General features: G+C 40.1%; 1 protein-coding gene across 12 annotated transcripts in view; it reads left to right on the forward strand.

Annotated features, from left to right (window-relative positions):
- PCNT (pericentrin) overlaps positions 1–18,732 on the forward strand; it is a 104,772-nt gene that overhangs the window by 55,396 nt on the left and 30,644 nt on the right. For 10 of the 12 annotated variants that reach the window (XM_074829939.1, XM_074829940.1, XM_074829945.1 and 7 more), the window contains 8 exons: positions 1,378–1,607; positions 2,047–2,166; positions 2,675–2,695; positions 6,492–6,719; positions 10,474–10,644; positions 12,007–12,159; positions 12,751–12,921; positions 13,188–14,309. In XM_074829939.1, coding sequence (XP_074686040.1) covers positions 1,378–1,607; positions 2,047–2,166; positions 2,675–2,695; positions 6,492–6,719; positions 10,474–10,644; positions 12,007–12,159; positions 12,751–12,921; positions 13,188–14,309 — 2,216 coding nt within the window. The remainder of the gene's footprint in view (positions 1–1,377; positions 1,608–2,046; positions 2,167–2,674; positions 2,696–6,491; positions 6,720–10,473; positions 10,645–12,006; positions 12,160–12,750; positions 12,922–13,187; positions 14,310–18,732) is intronic. The other 2 variants (XM_074829943.1, XM_074829951.1) reach the window with 1 other exon arrangement.

Genomic DNA, 18,732 nt, shown 5'->3' on the forward strand with positions numbered 1-18,732 from the left:
GTTGGAAAAGGGAATGGTCCCATCCTGGGAACTGGGCTGGATGACCAGTTAAGGTCCTTGTTGGAGTCGTACACTTACCTTTTCCTCTATGATTGAAAACATATAAGATGAATAATGGAACATTTCAAAAGTAAAATGAGCTCTTACAGGACCTTGCTTTAAACACTGAATAGCTGGACTTCTATTTTCATGTTCAGGTGACTTTGCTGTATTCTCATTAGAATAGTTTTGCTCCAAGTGCATTCACAGTAGAGTCTCAGTTTGTCTCCTAAACAGTGTATTAGTACATCCAACTGACTGAAATTGCAGTTTGTAGGTATAAATTAGCTCTTGATTACTTAATCATGAGCTATGTATGCTTTCATATTTGTGGTATGTCTCCTGCAGTAGGGCCCTGTGTAGGGCAAGTATGTGCCATCTTTTTCCCAGGTGTGTGTTTGTAGCTCCAGAACCGGACTGATTTTCTGTAAGTGTGATTTTTTTTTCTTTTTTTCTCTGGGTTTTAATCCCCTCTCAGGTTCAGAGAAGATTAATTTTGCTTTCTCATAGCAGCTAGCTTCAAGGTAGGGCTGGGTACTGGTAGCCACTGAAAAGATGGACTGGGTGCTAACTTGGCAGTGTGGACATTGGCAGCAGTGTGCAGCATGGCACGAGGCAGAGGAGTAATTGAGAGGCTGACCTGAGGTTGGATGTTGGAGGTCTAAGGAGGATCTCAGCATGACAGTTTGGAGGAATTGAGAAGCCTGTATTGGATGGCTTGATTAGGAAGAGATTCAAAGTAGCATGGAAAGTTGGGATGGAAGGGGTGGCAAGGACTTGGGATAGAACAGTGAAGGATGGAGCAGTTGGAAGGATGGGTATGAGAGACTAGGTGACTGACAGTGGGCTGTGGGGCTTAAATTTAGAGATGGAGCACATCTGGAATGGAGTGAATTTGGAGGATCGAGAATCTGGTGTGGTTTGGAATGAGCCTCTGGGGCAGGAAGAGTGTGGAACTGAGGTTGAGAGGGCAAGGACCTAGGGAGGGAATCTGAAGGACTCCTGCTCAGGTGAGATAGGGCTCTCCGTAATTGTGAGGTCTCCAAGGGTGAAGGTGAAAGATTTCTATGTGCCCAGAATATCTCCAACCAGGATTCACTTTGGGATTGAGAAGAGATGCTTATGTCCTCCTTTACTACATCTTATCAGAGATGGCTTTCGGAGACACAAGGAGCAGTCAAATATCAGACTTTGCTTTGTGTCTTACAGACCATCTCAGGAGATCTTTTCTTTGGTTTTGATGCTGTCCAAAGTACCTGAATTTAATCATCTTAAACTCAATTTGATTTTTGTACCCTGCACTGACAACTTTGTTGTTATTTTTGTGTTCTTATTCAGGTCTACTCAAGGAAGTAGAATTTTTAGCAAAGGAGAAATTAGAGCTTCAATGTCAGGCAGAAAAGGACCATTCCAACTTACGCTCTCAAATGAGAGTTTTGGAGGTGGAACTGGAAGAACAGCTGCATAGTAATCAAGACCTGGCTACACAGTTATTGGAGGTTGCTGAATTAAAACAGCAAATTCAAGTTCTTGAAAAACAACTTAAAAACCAGCGGCAATTCATGGATGTAAGCAGCCTTGGTACCACATTTCCATGGTTTTGGAGGTTGATAAATACTACTTCTAATTTGTGACTGAGACTTGGAAGATGGTTTCTAAAATAGGATCCTTTCTGTTTTGGTTGAAATTAAGACCTTGGTGTTCTAGTCTTGCAAAAGAAAAAAAAAAGGTAGTTTTTAAATTCCCTTTGTGTAGGATTACAGGATAACTTTTTCCTTTTTTATTAGTGGCTAATTGTAGTTTGTATGTACATTGGAGTCAAAAAGATTCTTCTCTTTCCCTGTAATTTTAGCTGTTTCAGGAATACTAAAAGGTGTTGACTATTTTTACGTCAGCTCAGTTTCTTCACCACAAAAACAACCCCCAAATTTTTCTTGTACTCAATATTTTAATGAAATGCAAAGTTTCTTAAAAAAGATTTTTCATTATCTCTGACTGGCTTTACAGGAACAGGCTATAGAAAGAGAACATGAACGTGATGATTTTCAGCAGGAAATTCAGAAACTGGAAGAACAATTAAAACTTTCAGCAAAGTCACAGACTTCGGAAGAGCCCAGAGAGTATAGGGTGAGTAAAATCACACTTAGTGGGCAAAGGCATTTGTTTAGTACAATTAAATACCAAAACCTGTATTGTTTTGGGGGACTGGGTCTTGAGAGACTTTTTTTTCTCTGTTGTCACCCAGCAAGCAAATTTTCCCCCAGCTGACTGGACTTCATTAGGCAGTGCGAGTGTACTTATATTATTTCTCAGGGAGACAGAAGGAAATGTTGTCTGTGCATTACAATAAAGTTTCACAGCCTATGAGTCTGGTTTAAATTAACTGAGGACAGCAATACAGACACTCTGTTCTACAGAGCACACCCGAAGGGTGACTTCTGGGTTCTAAATGTGTTTAGTTTTTCCAGCTGTAACAGTTGTAATAAGAGATGTTCTTTGTCTGCATGCCTTGTCCTATTTAAGTGTATAAATCAGTCCTTTTTTTCACATGTTCATTTGTTTGATTCTTGGTTTTGGAGATTAACATTTGTTTTCTGTTGTGGTTTTTTTTTTCACATAAATGAACATTATACAGAACTATGAATTGATTCTACAGGTATGGAAAACAGCATGAACATCTCTTTAACTTTTCTTTCCTTTTCCTTTCAATCCCTTCTATTAATTAGATCTGCTTTGGCTTTTTTCCTGTTCTTGATACGTCAAGGCTGCTTCAGCTTGACTTCAAGATAAGGATACATGTTTTACAGTGGCTGATTTCTTGCAGGGAGTGAACTGCTTTCAATTTAATTGCCTGTACATAAGTGCTTCATTCTCCTGGCTTATTGCTCAGATGTATTACAGGCAGTTACTTACTGTAAAAGAGCTTTTTGGCATGAAAGGAGAAGTTGAGGTTTGGAATATGAAAACAAAGATAATGGAATTCTGATGATACTGTGCGTTAGCCTTCAGCTTTTGTTTGTGGCCCTGTTCTTAACAAAACTTCAATGTGTATGCTACTTAATTTCATTTCCTTCTATTTGCTTATCTACAGTTTATGTAATTGGGTACCTCTGTGTTGGAGAAGCAAATCTTGTAGGAACAACTGAATTTTCCATGTTGAAGGGCACCTGATCATCACTTGCATTCTGTAACCTCTAATAGCCCTTCATTAGGCTTCTTAAGAAGTAGAGTGGTGACATATCATTCTGCATCAGTCTCAGCTTCTCATTTGCATGAATGCCATTATCTGGCAATAAGATTTTCTGAGTACATCACGCACATAGCCTACATGTTCCTTACGCCATGGCAAAGATCAGAAAAAAAAAAGGCAAAGATTTTTGCTTTGAAGGCCACATGATTTATTGAAGATCTGTTGCACCCAGAAGGTATACCTCTGTGGCAGTCTTGGGCATACAAAATCATAGAGGGTATATGACAAGCTTCTGACACTGTCCTGCACGACATCCTTCTCTCTAAATTGGAGAGACTTGGATTTGACGGGTGGACCACCCAGTGGATAAGGAATGGTCACACTCAGACTTGTGGTCAATGTCTCAATGTCCAAGTGAAGAGCAGTGACAAGTGAGTGCTGTTCCTCAGGGGTCGGTGTTGGGACCGGTGCTGTTTAACATCTTTGTTGATGATATGGACATCAACATCGAGTGCACCCTCAGTACGTTTGCCGATGAACCCAAGCTGTGTGGTGCGGCCGACACGCTGGAGGGAAGGGATGTGCCATCCAGAGGGACCTGGACAGGCTGGGGAGGTGGGACTGGGCAAACCTCATGGAGTTCAAGGCCAAGTGCAAGGTCCTGCACATGGGTCGGGGCAATCCCAAGCACAAATACAGGCTGGGCAATGAGTGGATTGAGAGCAGCCCCAAGGAGGACTTGGGGTATAAGTGGATGGAAAACTGACTGTGAGCCAGCAACATGTGCTCACAGCCCAGAAAGCCAACTGTGTCCTGGGCTGCATCCAGAGCAGTGTGGCCAGCAGGTCGAGGGAGGGGATTCTTCCCCTCTACTCCATTCTCATGAGACCCCCCCCCCGCAGTGCTGTGTCCAGCTCTGGGGGCACCAACATCAGAAGGACAAGGATCTGCTCAAGTGGATCCAGGGGAGGCCACGAAGATGCTCAGGGGGCTGGAGCACCTCCCTGTGAGGACAGGCTGAGAGAGTTGGGGGGGTTCAGCCTGGAGAAGAGAAGGCTCCAGAGAGACTTTATAGCGGCCTCCCAGGACTGAAAGGGGCTACAGGGAAGATGGGGAGGGACTTTTTATTGGAGGTGTAGGGATAGGATGAGGGCTAAGGGATTTAAACTGAAAGAGGAAAGATTAGATGTAAGGAAAAAGTTCTTCCCTGTGAGGGTGGTGAGGCCCTGGCACAGGTTGCCCAGAGAAGCTGTGGCTGCCCTCTCCCTGGAAGGGTTCAAGGCCAGGTTGGACGGGGCTTTGGGCAACCTGGGCTAGTGGAAGGTGTCCCTGCCCATGGCAGGGGATTGGAACTGGGTGATCTTTAAGGTTCCTTCCAAACCAAACCATCCTGTGATGTCAGGTTATTCAAAATATGTCAAACTCTTAAGATCACAGCTTGTTTTCTGTCTAAGATACTACGTGGATGACAGTTACTAGTGTGCTTGTGGCTCAGTAAAGAGGAATATCTGTAAAAATGAAGACTAGCTACCATAACTTTGCAACCTCTGTCAGAAGGGATTAAAACTTTCTTGGAGAAAGGCACACAAGGATGGTAACTAAGCAAGTGAAATTTGTGGGTAGGGTGATCTAGGCACACAATCTGTGCCAAAATAAAATGTCAGGATTTAGACAGTTCTTGTACAGTTGTTTAATGCAGTTGTAATGTTGGTAATTACTTAAGTCACTCCAAAACAAATCAGTTCACTTGAACTTCTAATTTGTGCGTGTAGGAGTTATAACAAGTTTATAGTAGTTCTCTCTGACAGGCTCAAGGTCTATGCGAGTGGGATTATTTTCTGAAAAGTGTGCTGGGAGCTACCATCTGAGAGAATGCCATGAGAGTGAAGGTTGTGGAAGTGTTTTCTTAGCTACAGGACTGCACCACTAGCTTTCTAGCAATGTTAAAAACCACACTTCTCATGTGTTAAGTGTCATAGTTTTTGGGATTCTGATGCCAAAGTTTTATAGCAATAGAAAGTATTAGACCTCTAAAAGATTTTACTATAACAAAAAGCTTTACTCTAAGGCCTGTGTTATGCTTAACAGTTGATTAGTTGCTGATGAGATAAGAAGGGAATAAGATCTACATCTAGATATATATATAATGAAGGAAATGTATATGTGCCTGCAAGCAGTTGAAAATTAATGTTATTCACTTCTGGTATTCTTAACCAGTCTGTAATGCTCTCTGTGCGTAGTAATTTGACTAAATTATTCTGTATTTTGCTAGCGGGTGTTTTTCTGCTTTAGTAATATCTGTACAATGCTGTGAGGATGTAAGCTTCTATATTAACACACAAAATTTTTATTTTATAATATTGAAGTGGAATTTGCATAAATTCAGACACATTGATGAACAAAGCATTTATTTTTTTAAAATCTTGTCTTCCTTGCTCATTTGTACTGACCAAATTATATCTCATTTAGGTTTCCCATTCCTTTCCTATCTGAGCTTGCTTTCAATGTGCTTAATGACTTTATCACTTCTGGTGTAATCTGTCTGTCACACTTGGGTCTGTCCTGCCTGTGTTACCCACCAAGGCTCCTAGCCTTGCCTTCACATTAATTACTGGGATGAATGAGTGACCATTTTCCTGCAGCTCTGTTCACGATTGGATCTCAGTGAGCTCAAATGCAAAATTGTTACCTTCTTCATATTTAAGCATGGTTTTTGGAAAAGAGTACCTGGTCTATGTTGACTGCTCTGAATCTCTGTTTTGCAGCCATTATGTTATGTTGCATATTTACCCTTCAATTCTTGGTATCTTACTTTAAACTGGAATTCCTTGAAGTAATGGAGGAAGGTTCTGATGTTACAGAAATACATCTAATGCTGTTAGTAATAAGTAATGTAATCTGGGTGATTTTTAATCTTAAACAAGAACAAAAAAAAACCCCAAAACCCACACACCACAAGACTTATTTTGATGACCACTGAGCCTTGAGAGTATGCCTTCATCCAGTACTTTGTGAGAATACTGCAAATATTGAGAGAGACTAATCAAATGTGTATTTAAGAGCTGCTGCATTTGGAAAACAAGATTTCAGAAAGTTACTTCTTCATCCTTTCTGTGCACATCTAGTTTTACTTTCATCTGGGATTTTAGCACTAGTTTAGTTCATAGTAAAACTCCACTTGCTTTGCCATGAAATTACTCTTGCTTCCAGTTGGAAGTTTGTTATATTGTCTGAATGTCTGTATAATGTGATTTCTGTATAGGTAGAATCTTTGCAAGCAGAAATAAAAGAGAAGATGGATGATTACAATAAGCTGTTATTAGAAAAGGAGCAAAACCAGCAAGAGATTACAGCTCGTGATAAAGAGATAGAAAAGCTGGTGGCACAGATCCGAGAGCTGGAACACAGTGGTACCGAAGTCTCAAAGACTGTACGCTGCTTGGAGCAACAACTGCAAAAAATGAAGAAAGTGGAAAACGAATTAAAACAAGTAATTTTAAAATACTTCTTTAAATGGGTGTGGCATTATGCAGACAGTGTCCTCATGGGGGATATCAATGAGGGTGTTAGTGTTGTTTGAGACCTAGCCCTGGCACCTAGTGGTGAGTTTAACGGCTGTGTTAATGGTAGGTATGACAGCCACAGTTTTAAACAAACTCTGGTTTTACGAACTCTAAGCCTACTTACTACAGACACTGCTTTTTGACAGTTGTCATGTTTGCATCGATCAGAGCTGCCCTTTTGCTTCTCTGAAACTTCCTGAGAAGATACTGTTGCTGAATATTAAACATCATGGCTCTTCAATAAGTAACTATGTTCAAAATCATATTATCTTAATTGACAGCTCTTCTTGCTATGTGTCTTTGGAGCCAGATCTGTTTGCCATACTTTTAAATTTTTAGTCCTTTGTTACTACTGCAGATTTAATCACAGCTTAGAGTTAAAAATTACATTCCGTTTGGCAAAAGTATGTCTTTTACCAAACATCTGAGTAACCTTTTCTACCTTAAACTAAATGTTTCAGTTTCTTCCCAGCAATTTTCCTTGTATTGTTGGTGTGTCTGTCAAGTTTGAAGGTTTGAGATTGGCATGATCTAAATTAAATCCATTAGTTTAATTGCTAATTCTGTAAATATTTACTTCTACTATTTTTCATTTTAAAAATATTGAACTAGATATGTTTTTGTTTTAGCTTCAGCTAACGTGATGTAGACTAGCCAATCGTAGTTTAATCAGGTACTGTTATTCCCAACGATTTGGCACTTGTGAGATTGCATCTGGAGTGAACTGCTTGGTTTTAGATTCCCATGTACAAGAAAAACACTGGCGTACTGGAGCAAGTCTAGCAAAGGACCATCAGGATGGTCAGGGGGCTGGAGCAAATGATTTTTCAGGGCAGGCTGAGAGAAAAGGGTGTGTTTAGCTTTGCAGAGATCTTGTTGCTGCCTGCAACCACATAATATGAGGAGGTTGAGAAGAGAGAAGGAGAAGGAGAAGATGGGGTCAGACTTGGAGGTGCACAGTGAAGGGATGAGAAGATACAAGCATAAACTGCAACAAGGGGAATTCCAATTAAATGGTAGGGGGAAATGGTCGTACTGGGGACAGCCAAATGTTGAAAAAAGGGCTTGGAGTGACAGTGGTGTCTCTGTGACTTGGAGATGTTCAGAATTCAGCTGGCCAAGGCCCTGAGCTGGTCAAGCTGGTTCTGCTTTGAGTCACAGGTTGGACCAAAGAGCTCTAGAGACCCTTCCCACCTCAAGCTATTCTGTGATTTTATCCAAACATACAAAAGGCTGTGCACATTAGCTTTCTGTCTGGCTTGTCCTGGAGTGGATGGAGACTCTGAGACTGCTGTTGGCAAGTTGCTCTTGTCTCTGAAATCTTAGCTAAACAAGCTTTGCTTAGTTAAACAAGCTTCTTTATCCATGGGAATGCAAAGTGTTCTTTTAGCTGTCTTAATGTCCCAGTTAAATGGTCTGTCTTAAAAATCCTGAATAAGCCAAATTCAGATTCCTTTTTATGTTTGTTTTTTTCTTTTTTCCAAGAAACTAATTCATCAGCTTTAAGCAAGATCATACTATTCAATTTGCCAACTGTAGGCATTGTAACAGTGTGTCTTAAAGCAATTTTGTGCAGTAAATAAGTGCCGAAGGAGCTCTAAGAATGATTGCAAGTCATGGATTTTTTTCTGTAAAAATACACTTGACGGGAATGGCAATTAGAGATTTTTATTGTCCCCCAAATTCCAACATGAAAAATGTAGGTATTGCAGATAATGGAGACTAGAACTAATAAGAAATAGATCTGGAAAGAATAATTTTGAATATGGAACTGCATGTTTTAGTGAAGAATACTGGCTAAACTCTCAGCTAGCAGATCCACGACATCCTGCTGTCGTGTGCATGGAGAAGGTGTTAGTATTTTCCTGGTCCGGTTCCTTTCGGTTGTTCAGGTGGTTGTGCTGTAATGTTGACACTTCTGGTTAGGGTTGTGCTGAGATGATTGTTCGGCCTTTTGCTGGAGATCTTGAAAGTGGGGCTCATCTCGGGAGTCTGCTGTCCTATGGATTTTGGTATTGGTGAAAGACAATACTGTGTTAGACTACATCTGTGTGGGTGGCCAGGAGAAGGTTTTACAGTGAAGGTGCATTGCATAAAGCTCTGATTTTTTTCCCTGGGTGGCCACTTGTGTTTGCTGGGTCACTGTAGCAACCTCAGAGCATAGCAACTGGAGAAAGCTAGGAGAGACTTCAGTCTTGTGTGCAGAGCCATACTGACACTGTGACCTACAGGACACTTGCAGCTCTGCTCTCCAGTAAATGCAAACAGCGGAGCTAAGGCAGCCTAATTCTGCAGGAATCTGAATTTGCACATTGTTACTAGATGTTTTTTCAGTGATCATGATAGTATGGGTAACATTTTTAGTTGATATACAACAAAAAAAGGCTCTGTTGTTGCTTGGGTTTTGTTGTTACGTGTGTCCTTTCATGTACAGCAGCAGGATGCCGATGGGGCTGGTTAATATCATAGGTTTCAGTTGAGGGCAAGAAGAGTTTTCATTTTTCCCTTCAGGACAAACAAAAATTTTTGTGATGGGTACTCTCCTACCCAAAAAAGTGCAGGTGATATTTTCATAATTATTACATTTGGGTTTTCTCCTGCCAGTGATACTAGGTGTGAATGACACAACTTTGTACCCTAACTGCCTGTTTCCCCTGTGATTTTATCTTTCCTCATATGTGCTGTGTGTGCCTGCGCAGCCCCCAGAGCTGGCCAGAAAGCCAGCAGGGACTGCCTGGGGGCTAGTGGTGGAAATCAGATGGCCTATTTAGTATGTTTTCGATAGCTATTCTTGGGCATGCTGCTTTGATACTGCGATACAGTGTTAACTTTGTAATTTATTTTTTATGTTTTAATTGATGCGTCATTCTTTTTAAGATCAGAAGATGCTACCCATGTACTCTGGGTCTTAGTTCTTTTTGGTTATAGAGAAATTTTACATAATTTTTTGGCAAATCTTATGATTAGTGTAAAATAACCCTTCTGTTAGAGGTATGTGTATTGAGCTATGGGTGGAATAAGCGTTGAACAACAGGCAGTTACTGCCTTAGGTTTCTTGCCCAGCTTACTTTTATTGTATTAAGTATAGATATGTATGCTTGCTGTTTGGACAATTTCCCAAGTGAAGCTTTCCTCCTTGAACTGACCCAGCTCCTGAGAAGGACTGTGAGAGCAAGCGGACCAAAGGAGAAGTCTTTAAAATAAATAACTAATACTGTGGTAGCTTGACAGACCACAGATCTGACAAAAACTTAATGCTTCACATTCTGACTTAACATGATGTATTTGTAGTAGGTTTTTGATCTACCCAGATCTCTCCATCTGTTAAATTGTCTCCACCTTTAAACTTAGTTTGGCAAATCTGTGGTATCATAATAAATTTGAAAAAGGCTATGAGAGCAAGCTGTTTAGGTTATTAAATATAGAATGCTGTGTAATTGAGAAAGTATAATATATCACTGAATGCTAAATTTTCAGAAGTTGTTAAAAAAATAAAGGGGTAAAAAATTAAGTGAGCTAAAAACATCCAGTTGTCTTGAATTCCTATTTCTTTATAGGCCATGGGGATTATGTACTGGGGTTTGTCAGGGATCAACAAGTATTTTGGCAGGATTGTTCTGGTTAGGTGGGTATGTATGTTGACAACAATTAATTCTAATGTTAAAAAAAAATATTTTGCAGGATAAAGAGGCATTGCAACAGCAACAGTACAATAACCTGATTCAGATCTCTGCCCTGCAGTCTAAACTGGATGAAGCGAGGCACAGAGTCCCAGCAGACAGCAGTTCTGCCCCAGTGCTGAAGGAGCAGTTACAGGCAGAGCAGGAAGCACTTCAGACAAAAGAGAGAGAGGTAAGAGTTTTGGCAGGGTCCTGTAGACTTCCCAGTCACTCATGTAATTGCAGAAACATTTTGTGCAAACTTGTAACTGGGAATTTAAGCCATTTAAAAACCCAGTGACTAATGTTGCAGTAAATGTGCCTTCTTACCCAGCGTTCTCCATGCTTTGGTGTTAACTAACCTTCCTTTCTCTTGCTTTGTTCTGTTCTGTCATCCCCCATCTGTCTGTCTCCCCTCCCACTGGAAACTGTCTTGTGATGATTCACATCAACTTTGAGACTGATTGGTTAATATCTGTTGTAAACTGATTTTCCTTTCCTTCCAAAGTTGAAGTGGAGCAGAAGGTAGATAGATTTTTGTTTGACTTTAAGCGATAATTTCATTAAGAACAGAAAAGACAATTATCCATAATGGTCATCTGACTATTTTGTGAGCCAGAGTATGTTAGTGATAAGCTCTTGCACCAAGCTAAGTTGAAACGTGGTCCCATTATTTAGAATTTTTATTGGGTTTACGTGTGTAGATACATACGCACCCACCCACTGACCCCTGCTGTATGTTTACGTAATATCACAGAATTATTATAGTATCTGTAATATACAAACATACAGTCCAGTTTAGAATGTGCAAAGACCGATTGAGTGATTCTCCAGTTAATTATAAACCAGTTTCAAGAGCAGTAAGATAATAAAAACTAATTTCTTACAGGTGGAAGTTCCATGTCTTTTATGAAGTCTGGCTTCAGGAGCCACCAAGTCTTTTTCATTCTCAAAGCCCCTGTAGCTTCCTACCCATTAAGGCAAGAGATGATAAAAGCTGTGGGTAGCAAGATCAGAGTTTCCAAATAGCTCTTTGCCCTCAAGCTTTCAAACAGCTACAAGCAGAGAAATGTGTAATTATTGACTCTTTTACAGGTTGAGGGAGTCAATGCTCGGAAGTCTTTTGATTGCTCTGTTACTGGGATTAGCCCTGCAGTGCTGATTTCTGTTTTCTAGGAGGGGGAGAATGGTGATTATGTGTTAACTGCTTGTGATTCCCTTATACATCTGATGCTAACATGTCTCCTATTATGTCAAATTACATTGGTGATCAAGCCTTGATTGTTCAGAACAGATTAACATATCTTTTATGACCAGTTAGATTTTTTTTAAAGAAAATGGAAAACCGTCTTTGCAATATTTGGTTTTGCAGTTGGAACACTAGCTTCTTACTCTTTTTTTTTGTCTCAAGTATTAATTGATTGGAGAGAATTTAAATCATAGAACTTGCTGAAGTTACTTGCTCTCAGGAGGTGAGGCGATGAATGAAATTTTATCTTTTCTGCTTAAATAAGAGGACTTAACTGAAACAACTGTGCATTTTCTTCTTTTTCAGATTGCAAGCTTGTTGGACCAACTAGAACAATGTAAAGATAATTTGATCAGTAAAAACGAGGAGATATTGCAGTTGAACTTGCAGTTAGAGATGCAAAAAAACCTTAGCACTTCCAGCATCAGCCAGCTGCAGTTAGAGAATGCACAGCTGAAGGTAGGTTTCCTTGGCTTTCTGGGCACCAGCTAAAACTTCAGAGACATCCTTTCTTGAGTGTTGTTGTCTTCATCTCGTGATGTTATAAACAGATATTTAGGTTGTTTCTCTTGTCAAAGGAATATTGCATTACTGTTACAAGGCTGATACTGTTACCATAGAACAAAAACCCCCGATGCTCTAGATTCATGCTTATGGCATTTCCTTCTACAGTCATTTGATTTAAATAAAAAGTTTAGCTTTTTTCTAGCCCTGTCAGATTATGAACTGCAGTGCTGTCATACAGTAAACACTATACAGTTTTGTGTGCATTCCTGACCTCTACAGCCATAGTACATGTTACAAATTAGAAAGCTGGTTGGCTGTCAGTCTGGCAACTAGAGTGTTCATCTCTTACCTTGAAAGATGAGAAACGTTGTGGCAATCTAATCCAGTGGTACAAATCTAAATAAAGTAGCTGTAGCTGTGTTCTTGAGCTCCTTAACATTATAGTAAGGAGGAAAATGTTTAAATAAAGCCCTTGGTTCTGTTCTGTCATTAGGTTGGGAGAGAAAGTAAGTCCTTTCTGATTGCTGTTTTTTTTCTGATCAGGAGGATCTAACAAAATTTCATGTGAAGCAAAATCGGGACCTGGGTATTGGCGATTCCTCAGCTTTGTCATTCCCACAAGCACTACTTAAAGAAAAGAATCAAGAAATTGATCACTTGAATGAGCAGATGAAGAGGCTCCAGCACGAGCTAGAGAATACTCAGGAAAATAAAGTAAGATAAATAGTATATGTTTATTGCTTGATTTTGAGGGAAGAAAGGTGTAAAGAATATTATTGTAAATGAAATCTATTTAATAATTCTTTTAAGAAGGTACAGAGTATTCTGAGTAGCTACCAGCTGAAGTGTGCAGTTACTCCTGCTGTTAAACGTGCAAATTAATACCTGTGTGATTCAGAATAAAAACTTAATTTAAACTCTATGTGCAATAGTAATTCTGCCTACATACAGCAATATTCAGACCTTATCTTTTTGCTCAGGTTGTGGAATACCAAAAATCTGAAATTAAAGAACTCAGATCACTTGTCGAGCACCTTCGTGGTGACCAGGAAAGGCTGCATAAGGACAAAGATGAAGAGGTAGAGCAACTCCATGGAGTAATTGAGAAGCTTCAGAAAGAGCTGGCACAATTTGGACCAGTATGTCATGAAGTTGGTGACAACCAAGATGATCTGTATCAAGTTTCATTGGGAAAGCCAGTGGAAAACCTTCAGAATGAGTTGAGGAAGGGACTCATAGATTGTCAGGGTGATATTGATCCAAACAGAAGAAATGCATTGCTACTTTCCAAAGTGAGAGAACTTCAGGAGGAACTAAAGCTTGTCTCAACTGCTGAAGAAGCTCTGCAGCACCAACTGGAAGAGAAGGAATCACAGTTCAAAATGGAAGTGGAAATTTTGGAGAAAAAATGCCAAAACTTGCGAGAGTCATCAGAGCAGCACATTGCAGAGCTGACATCTCTGAGAATACAGTATGGTGCACTTCAGGAAGAGTACAGCCTTTTTCGAACACGTTTTTCTCAGAGAGAGGTTGAAGCAAGGATGATGACTTCTCGCATTCAAGAACTTGAAGATACTGTGAGAGAAAGGGAAGCAAATACTCTAGAGAAAGATATGCAAATGAAGAAAATGGCAGATCAAAGAGAAGCTGACACAACCGAGTTGCAATACTTAAGAAAAAAGGCAGCAGAGCTTCAAACCGAGTTGGAAAAGAGAGATGTAAGCCAGGCTCAAGATGTTTATAGTCTTCAGTTAGAAGATTCTAGACTTGATTTCCACGTGCAAGCACTGAATCAGAAGGAAGTAGCTTATCAGAGAGAAATCGCTGAACTGCAAGGTAGCACTGCAAAACTGAAAGATCAGATTGGGGCATATGTGAAAGAGCTTGAAGCCTTACGGTTGGAAAGAGATGAACTTATTTCACAGTTGGAGTTGTATAAGTCAAAGGAGCAACATGATCATGAAGAGACTAGCCTTTTCAAGTCATTCTGCCAGAGAGAAAGAAAAGGTGAAGCCCCTAAAAAAGGAATGGGGGAATTGGAAGAACTGGAAGCAAATGTTGATCAGTCATTTGCAGTACTGGCTTCCCCTACTGATAAACTGGTATGTGATTTGTTTTTCAATGGTATTAGTTGTGTTTTAAAATAATACAATTTTATGTGTCATATAAAGCCCTATAGTTCATCCTTTTCACTGTTGTAAGAAAGGGTGAAGAGAATACTGTGGCATAAAAATGCCTGTGGTGAGTCAGTCGAAGGGCCTGTCTATCTTTGTGTAGTTTCTCCAGCAGTGGCTAGAGGTAGATGCCTGGAAGGTCTAAGAACACGGCAAGGATGTGTAGAAACCCAACCCAGTCAGTTTTTCTGAGCTGGGTGGGGTTTTGGGCATGGATCCTAAGGTATGTATTGGGCGCAGGTGACAAGGTGTTGGCAGTGGAAGAGCTGCAGGGGCACCTCTGTGAGAAAAGGCTGGGGCTGCTCCATGCTGGGCACAGCTGGTTCCACCACAGGACACAGTAGAGCCTGTCAGCCATGTGCATGGCACTGCTGCAAAAGCATATTTAAGGAAGGGCAAAACACTGCACAGATGGTGAGGAGTGAGGGGAAAAAGTGTGAGAAACAGCCCCTGGAAGAGACTATGCTAGAGCAGATATCCACGCTGCAGGGGAGGACGTAGAGGAGTTTGGAATGAAGGAGCAAAATTGAGCCTGGGGACAAAAAGCAAGGCAGGGTGGGGGGAAGCTATTTCAGTGTTTGTCTTTGTTTCTTGCCATCCAACTCTATTTTAAAATAAATAGATTTAAATAAAATCTATTATTAAATAAATTTTCCCCAAGTCAAGTCTGTTTTGCCTATGAGAGTAATTAGTAGGTGTCTTTTATCACCCATGAGCTCTTTCCATCTTATTTTCTCCCGCTGATCTGTTGGAAGAGGGAGAGTGAGGATGGGCATCTGGCAGCCAGCCAAGGTCAACCCACCACGAGCTACTAGGGCTATGGTTGCCATGTTTGATGGCTGTCTTGGAGAACTACTTGAAAATACTTTGTCATGTATCATATTTTTGTTAGAAATCTCTATTTACTGTGACACTCTCGTATTTACTCTGAATCTCTTCTAGAAGCATTTGCTGCAGATAACCTAATGTGAAGTGTTGGAAAGCAGTAGGACCCAGAGACCTGTTTTTCAGAGCTGTAGTTGTCTCATATACCAACTTACTGTCTTTAAGGCTGGCTTACAGAGGTGATAAGTGTTAGTAAGTTAGTAAGAGTGCTTATATGAAAAAAATTTTTGAGTGCATAGGAAAGGAAAAAAGTTGATGTCAGGCTTATGTGAATTTTGGGGGTCCTGATTGGCAGTATGATATGGGTATAAAAATCCAAGGTGGTTGACTTACACCATACAACTTGCCCCTTCGTAGTGGGAAGGGAAGATGGTTTTTCGCCACCGTGTAGAAATGATGATTTATAGCTAGAATTATTGGATTTTCAAATTAAGCAAAATAACTGTGCTTTAACATTGGTATCACACTAACGGTAAAAAAACCTACTTGCAGAGTTACTGTGATGTTACAGAATGTTTCATATTCCTTTTGCCGTTTCACTTCATAGCCCAGCAAGCCCAACAGGATGCAGCTCTTCCTTTTAAAACCTACTCAGTAATAACAGTGGGTTTTCAGTAGGCTTTTGTCTGTTATCGTTAAGCTACACTGATGTATTTAGGATGTATCTTATTTAAATTGTACATGAATGCCATCTCTCCTTATTTAAAGAAATAAGATAATGACTATGTAAAATGACTTGTGTTTATTTTTTAAGCAGAAATGAAGTGTAGCTATGCAAAATGTGTGATCGTTACTGGTGTGTTTGTATCTTTATTTGCTTAGAAGTTCTAGTTTGGATCAGTGCCATTTGCCTAGGTGATACTGTACATTCAGGGTCTGTCTCAGAAATCCCTCGGAACAAGGGATCAGGTAGGGAATAGCACTGAATGACCGATGCAGAACGATGTGCATCGGGCTGTTGAATGTATGTGTGCAAGGCAGCATCAGAGCTCAGCCTTCCAGTGTACTGGACCACGTTGCTTATATAGATAGTGATTATTAGATCCTCGTTTAAAGAACATAAACAACTGCTATAACCATATGCACTAAGTACCAAATTCACTGGCTGTGGTTTATCTGTCTCTATAGATCTGTTTCAAGCTGTAACAGCCAATTAGTAGTAGCAGTAACTCATGAAGGTCAGTTGTCAGCTTTCTGGTGGAAATCACATGCAGCAACACTGTCTTTCTCTCGTCCAGAATAAGAGTACAGCTGCTCGATCTCACCTTAGTAATGATTATTTATTATTAAGCACCATACAGCTGCTTGCTTGCTCCCACCCCCTGCCCAGTGGGATGAGAATGGGAAAAAAAAGTCAAACTCATGGGTTGAGATAAAGGCAATTTAATAGGATAGAAAAGGAAGAAAATAATATTAATGCTAATAATAACAATAATAAAATGACAATAATAATAATAATAAAATAATTAGAATATAATGTGATTGCTCACCACCTGCTGACCGATGCCTAGCCAGCCCCCAAGCAGTGATCCACAGCTCCTGACCAACTCCTCCCAGTTTATAGACTGAGCATGACGTTCTGTGGTGTAGAATATCCCTTTGGCTAGTTCAGGTCAGGTGTCCTGGTCGTGTTCCCTCCCAGCTTCTTGTGCACCTGCTCACCGGCAGCATGGGAAACTGAAAAGTCCTTGGCTTAGGATAAGCACTACTTAGCAACAACCAAAAATATCGGTGTGTTATCAACATTTTTATCATACTAAACCCAAAACACAGCACTGTACCAGCTACTAGGGAGAAAACTAACTCTATCCCCGTGGAAACCAGGACACAAGCTTACACTACCAGAATTTGCTGTGTGAGTTCCAGCCAACTCCTTTATTTATGCTGTTTGTCACTTGAAATACATACACAGTGTGAGGTGCATTCACAACTTTAAAATTGTAGTTACTGTAGATACAATTTGAGAATGTATGAAAAATATACAATCTATATGAGTATGGAAATGGCTTATGTAAAAAATAGTTTTCCTTTGAACACAATGCTGGGAGAGTTAAAGGCTACGAACGCTTCACAGAATGAAAAGAATTTAATTGTAAAGATGGCATCTCATAAAGAACTTAACTCTGAATTGGGTTCAGCAAAAAAGGAGTTAGGGTTCAATGAAGAGAACTGGTAAAATTTTGAAGGACATAAAGGTATGCTGGAATTCTGGGTCAGTTAAATGAATTAAAAATCACTTTTCGAGTAGAAACAGATTGCTAAATGTTTAAGTTCATGTATATATGTCAGTATATGTATTTCCATGTTTAAATGCTAAAAGTTTTAAAGTAGGCTGAGGAGGGATGAGCATCAAACTTGGAGAATATATTGGGTCAAATTAAGTAAACTACTGTGTCTTCAAGCATTCATTACACTAGACCTTCTCCTAGGGATCAAGCTCATCCCAGTACCAGAAAAAGTACAATATTTGGTTTAGAGTATCAACTGTCTGAGCAAGACAGTGACCATGAACCCGAGAGCTGGAGAGGTGGAAAAATAACAATATTTGGGTACTTCTGTTCCAGTATGGATTAGCTAAATGGCATTATACAGAACATCTTCAGAAGAAAAGGAAGGACAGCTTGGAATACCAAGACAGAAAACCCATATGAGATTAAAGCAGCTCTTTACTTAACCTTGAATAATGAATGAGAGTTGGTTAAAACTGTTAACATCAAAAAGCTTTTGTGTAATAGTGAGCATAACACAAACAAATGCAGCAATCTTAAAGGAGCAAAGAAACCCCCTGCAGTTATTCTTGGGTTCAAAAGTGGGAAAAATGTGGGAAATCTATTGAAACAAAAGCTGGTGGAGGAGCTAAAAGTACTTGCAGCTAGCACTAGGTGTAAAACAGGCTAGGACTCATCAGCTAAGGTGGATGATTAACACAAAAGAATTAAGGTGGTTGTCTAAAATGAGAGAGAGAACAATTATTCACTGTATCTTACGATGTAAGAGGTATGGAGGATGAAATCAAATTTGCATGACGGCAGGTTGAAAATAAACTAAAGGAAATACCTTTTCAAACAGTACATCATTTAGACTCTTAGCAACAGTAGCTAAGAGGTCAAAAGATTTATCTTAAAATGAATCAGATGAAGCAATTGAAGCAAAAATCAATCAAGAACTGTCAAACAGAAAGATGTTGACTGTGTATGTGGCCTGGGGTGTGTAGATGGCAGGGAGCTGGGCAGGCATGCTTGGGCAGGTACCACTTTGCAAGGACAGGCCAAAGCTGTGCTGCCTGGCAAGGTTCCTTTGCAAGAAAGATTGTTCTAGTCCTGTTAAACCTTCCTTGGGATGATGACAGTAAAAATGGCAGGAAAGAGGGAAAACAGACCCCTCTTAAAGCAGTGGGTGGGCCCGCTTGGGAGCGGGCTTTGAGAGGATTCAGTGCCTGGGGTGCTGAATATGAAAAGCTGTGAGG

This window comes from Strix aluco, chromosome 6, assembly GCF_031877795.1.
Source record: "Strix aluco isolate bStrAlu1 chromosome 6, bStrAlu1.hap1, whole genome shotgun sequence".
Taxonomy (NCBI): domain Eukaryota; kingdom Metazoa; phylum Chordata; class Aves; order Strigiformes; family Strigidae; genus Strix; species Strix aluco.